Below are 6,045 nucleotides of genomic sequence, written 5' to 3'. Positions count from 1 at the left end.
ACACACACACACACACACACACACACACACACACACACACACACACACATAATATACACATCGATATACATACAAATTTTAACGGCATAATAAAATTTCGCATATTTCGCACAACGTCAGAATTTTAGTTTCGCATTCTATGCATTTTGCATGTATTTCGTTGCACGGTGATAGAACATAAGCCATATTTGTATCCTTTTACCGATTGTCAATGTATTTTATAAACAAATTCTATATACAAAATAATGCTTCTCAAAAAATTAAATGTTTATTGTTATATATTCAATATTAAATATTAATTATTGAAGTATTCATTATTTGTGAAGACATGGTGCAATAGTATCATAAAATGGGTAAGCGTTATATTAAGCAAGCAAAACTACTAGGACAAAAATAGTGCACGGGAATAAGATTTCCAATGTATAGGGCGATTTCGAAAGAAACATAAAAGATTAATGTAATAAATAAGTTTACTTTAATTATATTAAAGCAAATAAAGGCAAAAATTAAAAAAGGAAAAGATTATCGGTCACTGAAGCGATTAAATATTTTTAATAACATTTTTAACTTATATAGAATGTATGATAAATAAATTGCGTAAACTACACGCGTAACAAACCTGAAATGCATCCAAATATCAGCAATAATGACATTAACAGCATCCAATAATTTCTTGTAGTCGTCATCATCATCCATTCACAACAAATTACTAAATTTACTCCAAAAATAGCACGGGAATCGGTTTCTGCTTTTATAAAATGTGTCTTTTGCAATACGAGTAATTCTTACAATGAGATTTTTTTAGAGGGAAAAAATACGATGAAGATGAAACGGTGACTAGGCGAAGAAGGAAATTGAAGAGGAGGGTGTCGCGGAGGGAGTTAGAGTATACCAGAGGGGATGCGAAGGGTAACCTCGCATAAGATCGTGCAAGAGCAAACTGAGCCAGAAGTAACTCCCTCTCTGAGTTTCTATCAAGCTCCCCACCATTTGCCTTATATAGAGGGTGTCCCGTTATCAGCGCGCAAAAATAAACTATTCTATATAAAAGAATAAATCAAGAACATACCGTAAAACTTTTTCGTGCAAAATTTTGTTTTCAAAACAATTAAATTTGTTTTATATTTATATACATAACCACGAAAGTCCATCAAATTAAATGTTACAAAATAATGAATCTAGAACAATCTAGAAAAATACTTAAAAATGCAATATTTTTAATTAATTTGTATAGATGTGTATATCGATATTTTTTATTATAAAATTTATAAAACAAACATTTTATTATATATTTTCGGTAATAATTTGTAAGTTAAATATATCACTATTTAAATGCATTTACTTTTCGAGTTATTTCATCATTTTAAATCACTAATAAATGGTGCAACTTTTTTTTAATGTGACGTTTATCTGTTACCAGGCTCTAAAATTGTTAATATACGTATAATATATTTATTCTATTTTCAACATTATTAATACGTAGACATTATGTAATCTTTTTTCAAGAATTGATTAACGAAACAGAATTTAAGTGTTTTAAGATTTTGAGCAGTATTCTTAATTTGATTTTATATTCAAAATCGTCTTAAAAGTCTGGTTATGGACAATTCCTTATTAAAATTCTATTCAATCAATGAAATAACCGTACAGCGTCTCAAGATCGTATTTAAAACGATCCTAAACAAAGATCAGAATGAAATACATAGTTAAAAATAAGATCGGAATATATCAATAGTTTAACTGATTGTGAGTTCATTAGTTCAGTTACAAAATACAAATATTATATGACCGAAGATCTATATTTATAATTGCTTTTTCATTGTTCTTATTGATTTGCATCTTCATGATTTACTTAATTTGCGAAAAGAAGACATTTTTTATTAATTATTGTTTTAACAAATATTAACAATTACTTACAAATTATTAATGTCTTACATTCCTGAATATTTATTATTTATACAATTATAAATTATAAGTAACGTCATCATAATTATTAATTTTATTATTTATGGTTATATTCTTATTAAAAAAGAATTTATTTCAAAATAGTTAAGCTAGGTGATGCTGGAGTCGTCTGTATAACCGACAAAATTACCATTTTCTATGTTATTGACCTATATCTGGTCTTGTATAGACAAGGATATAGACAAAGATAGCACCTACATTGTACGCACACATACGCACGAATCGTCATACACACTGTACTCTTATATTAGACTTCTAATCTCGATTTAGAGGGTTCATCGATGTTTTTCTTGTTGTGCAATTCAGGAAAACCCGTTTTCACGTTCGTATTAATGGCATATCATACTATTATATAAAACCCGACTGTTTCTGTCCGTCCATCCGTCCGTCCGTCCGTCCGTCCGTCCGTCCGTCTGTCCGCGAACTACTCATTCGTTAGTGGACCGAATTTTTACCAAAAGTATATGAAACAGGTATAGAATTTCCCGGGGAGTGCCATGATGTGTATAGTTTTTCGTTACCGATTTTCTGGAAAACGGCTTTCCTAAATTTTTCAAATTTTCGGGAAATAATTGACCGAATCTCAAAGAATTGTATATAAAATGGGGGTAGAATTTTCCGGGGAGTGCTATAAAGTGTATAATTTTTTGTTACCGATTTTTTTGGAAGCCGGTATCAGAAATTTTTCCAATTTTTCGGAAATTAATTGACCGAATTTTAAAGAATTGTATATGAAACAGGGGTAGAATTTTGCGGGGAGTACTATAAAATATATATATAATTTTTCGATTATATATGTCATCGATCAAAGACAAATCGCAAGGAAAAAACAGAAAGAGGAGAGAGAAGAAAAAGAATATTTATATATTATAAGAGAGAGAGAGAGAGAGAGGGAGAGGGAGAGGGAGAGGGAGAGGGAGAGGGGGGAGAGAGAGAGAGAGAGAAAATGAATATATTTTAAATATCAAATTTCTACGTCTTTCCATCTCTCCATATCTCTTTGTTTAATTTCCTTTTTAGTTCATTATCTTATTGACTTTCTGTCTTTTTTATCCATACAAATTTATTAGCTTATCCATATAAATTTATTTATAAATAATTTTAATGTAAGATTATATTTTTATATATAAATAAATAAAAAAGATATATAGTTTAATATTTTTCCTTTTACAGATATTTAATCTTAAACAAAAAAAAATAACATTAAAACCTGTTTTATCCTGTTCCCGTTATAAAGATTTTTTCTTGTTCCCTGTTTCTATTTTTCCATTCCTTTAGATTTAAAGGTAAATAATAATTTTATCTGAAATTATATTGTTATAAATCTGCTTTTTATAATGATTATAGATAATCTATATATTATCTATATACACTGCCGTCGAAAAGTTTCCGGACAGGGGCATAATTCGGAAAAATTCTTGATAAACACTGCAAAAATAAGTATGTTATTTTTACACATTTAAGTGTGTAAATCGTGTAGTCACTTTTGTACGCGTGTTATTTTTTTGAGAAATATGTAATTTTTACACACTTGGTTTTACAAATACGTAAAAATTACACTTTTTTTAAACGCGTACAAATGTGTAAAAAGTGACTACACGATTTACACACTTAAATGTGTAAAAATAACACATTTATTTTTGCAGTGTAATTATTATGAAAAACTATTATATAAAACCTGACTGTTTGTCTGTCTGTTTGTCTGTCTGTTTGTTTGTCTGTCCGCGAACTACTCATTCGTTAATGGACCGAATTTCAAAGAATTGTATATAAAGTAAGGGTAGAATTTCTCGGGGAGTGTCATGATGTGTATAGTTTTTTGTTACCGATCTTCTGGAAATTGGTTTTTCTAATTTTTCGGGAAATAATTGACCGAATCTCAATAAAGAATTGTATATGAAACGGGTGGAATTTTTCGAGGAGTGATATAAAGTGTATAATTTTTCGTTACCGATCTTTTTGGAAGCCGGTTACGAAATTTTTCTAATTTTTCGGGAATTTTGACCGAATCTTAAAGAATTGTATATGAAGTAGGGGTAGAAAAATAACTAAAGAATGTAATAGAATTACAAAAATTGCTAATAATAAAGGAGTTTCCGATATCTGTTCAAAAAAATGTACGTGATTGCTCCAATTTCCTCAAATTTTGAGATATCAAGCTGAATTTTTTTTTATGGATAATATTTTGTTACCGATTTTTTGGAAACCGGTTTCAAAATTTTTCAAATTTTTCGAGAAATAATAAGTATTAGTGGACCGATTTTCTTGAAATCAGTGCCAAAATTTTTTTAATTTCGTAAATATAGTGGACTATGAGAGCCGACGCAAGATCTAATGTGCGAGGATATTATATTTAAAGATACTTAGTCAGTACATTAAAACTTTAAAGTAATTATTCGTGTTTCAGACACCAACGAATACATATCGCTCTCCACAGATGGAGAATGGCCATGGACGCCATAGAGACGTTTGACCGCGGTTCACGTAGCACGCATTCTGTCGGGCCACAGTTTGCTGCCTTTCGTCTCCTTCTGCAATAGAGGACGACATTTCTCGCGGTCGATCGTCGAACGGATACGTGCAGGACATTCGCGCTGTAACTTATCGATACTCCCATGGAGATTCGGGAACGCAAACTTGACGCTCTTATAATGCGAACTACACCAACATTGTACCTGCGTTTTGCGTTAACCCGTTTACTTTGTTAGTTAGCCCGTTGCGATACCTTTGTACGCGCGTAAGATAACTTTGTACATCACGTGGATCCGTGCTTTCGACTAATATCACTGAAGAGGGCCCGATTTAGGGCTGAAACGTTTGAATAATTACTTTAAAGTTTTAATGTACTGACTAAGTATCTCTAAATATAATATCCTCGCACATTAGATCTTGCGTCGGCTCTCATAGCCCACTATTTACGTTATTTATTCTTTGTTCAGAGCCTTATTATACCTTTGTTTTTTTAATTTTTAGAGGATAAGTTTAATTTTTCATTAAGGCGGTTCTACAGATATATGTATAATGGATGTATCTAAAAATTGAAAAAAAAACTTCATGGACGTATAAATTGAGATGCGAGAAAAATGCTCGAAAAATTTTAGCATCGGTTATCGTGTAAAAATTTGCAAAAATAAATTTCGAAATCACAGTTTTTAAAATGATCTCTTATGGCAAAGGGGTTCCTGGAGACAGAAAACGAGATAATTATATAAAGGCAGCCTACCAGAGCTAGATTCAAAAAACGGAGTTCTTATAGATCTTAATCTAAGCTTTTCAGAAATATCGAGAAAAACAAGGGTTATCGAGTAAAATTTTGTGATATTGGCTATTGAAAAAGGCCATATCACAGTTCACGTAGCGTGCTTCGAATAACAAGGGAGATTAGCAACGTCGCAGCGACTGCACCCGCGCGGAAAGTGTACAGCACCACAGTATGACAGCACCTCAAACTTAAGCACCTAAACAAGCGCTTACGGGGGAGTACCCGCTCTAAAATTATGTGAAATACAAGTTTTGACTCAATTAACAACAACTATCAATAAACAACAAAACATAATTTATATCTTTATTTATCAGAAAACAAGGAATAAACTTTATCTGTTAGTTTTTTTATGTAGTGACTCAAGCCTTGCCATCGATCAAGACTCTATCCTTATTTTTCCAAGAATTGGTCGGGCTTGGAGGAGTCATTATAAATTTATAAAAGTAAACACAGTCACTGACTAGAAAAAGACCACGGTCATATGAGCTGAAGAGCGAGACTCAAGTACGCGACGTTACCACATTTTCTCGCATGTATAAGCCGAAGTCAAAGGAGCACTTACACGATATTTTTAATTATTCCTCGCTTCGACTAATATGGGTATGATTAGAGTCCCTCTAATAGGCCAGTCAAATTAGACCAAAAAAAGGCTTCTGATATGAAAGTGATGCGAACTTTTTTATTCCTTTTTAGGCGTGTTCGGGGTGTTTAGAAAAGCTTATTTTTGAGTTGTCGTATCATAAGACCCAGAGCTTTTTGAGGGGGGGAACTAATTTTTGACGAATCGGAACGAGTCACCGCTCATTTTCTTCGTTTTT

At 31.7% G+C, this 6,045-nt stretch overlaps 1 protein-coding gene across 3 annotated transcripts in view; it reads right to left on the bottom strand.

Moving 5' to 3' along the window:
* The window catches only part of LOC112458564, a 29,666-nt gene extending 28,713 nt beyond the window's left edge, over positions 1-953 (bottom strand). For 2 of the 3 annotated variants that reach the window (XM_025022255.1, XM_025022257.1), the window contains exon 1: positions 620-953. In XM_025022255.1, the coding sequence (XP_024878023.1) occupies positions 620-696 (77 nt within the window). In that variant the 5' untranslated portion in view covers positions 697-953. The remainder of the gene's footprint in view (positions 1-619) is intronic. The other variant, XM_025022256.1, reaches the window with a different exon arrangement.
* Positions 954-6,045: the final 5,092 nt, after the last annotated feature.

The sequence above is a fragment of the Temnothorax curvispinosus genome, unplaced genomic scaffold (assembly GCF_003070985.1).
Source record: "Temnothorax curvispinosus isolate PA1 unplaced genomic scaffold, ASM307098v1 QBEX01008996.1, whole genome shotgun sequence".
NCBI classification, from domain to species: domain Eukaryota; kingdom Metazoa; phylum Arthropoda; class Insecta; order Hymenoptera; family Formicidae; genus Temnothorax; species Temnothorax curvispinosus.
The sequence above is the reverse complement of the archived record's forward strand: the minus strand, read 5'-3'. Positions and strand labels throughout refer to the sequence as shown.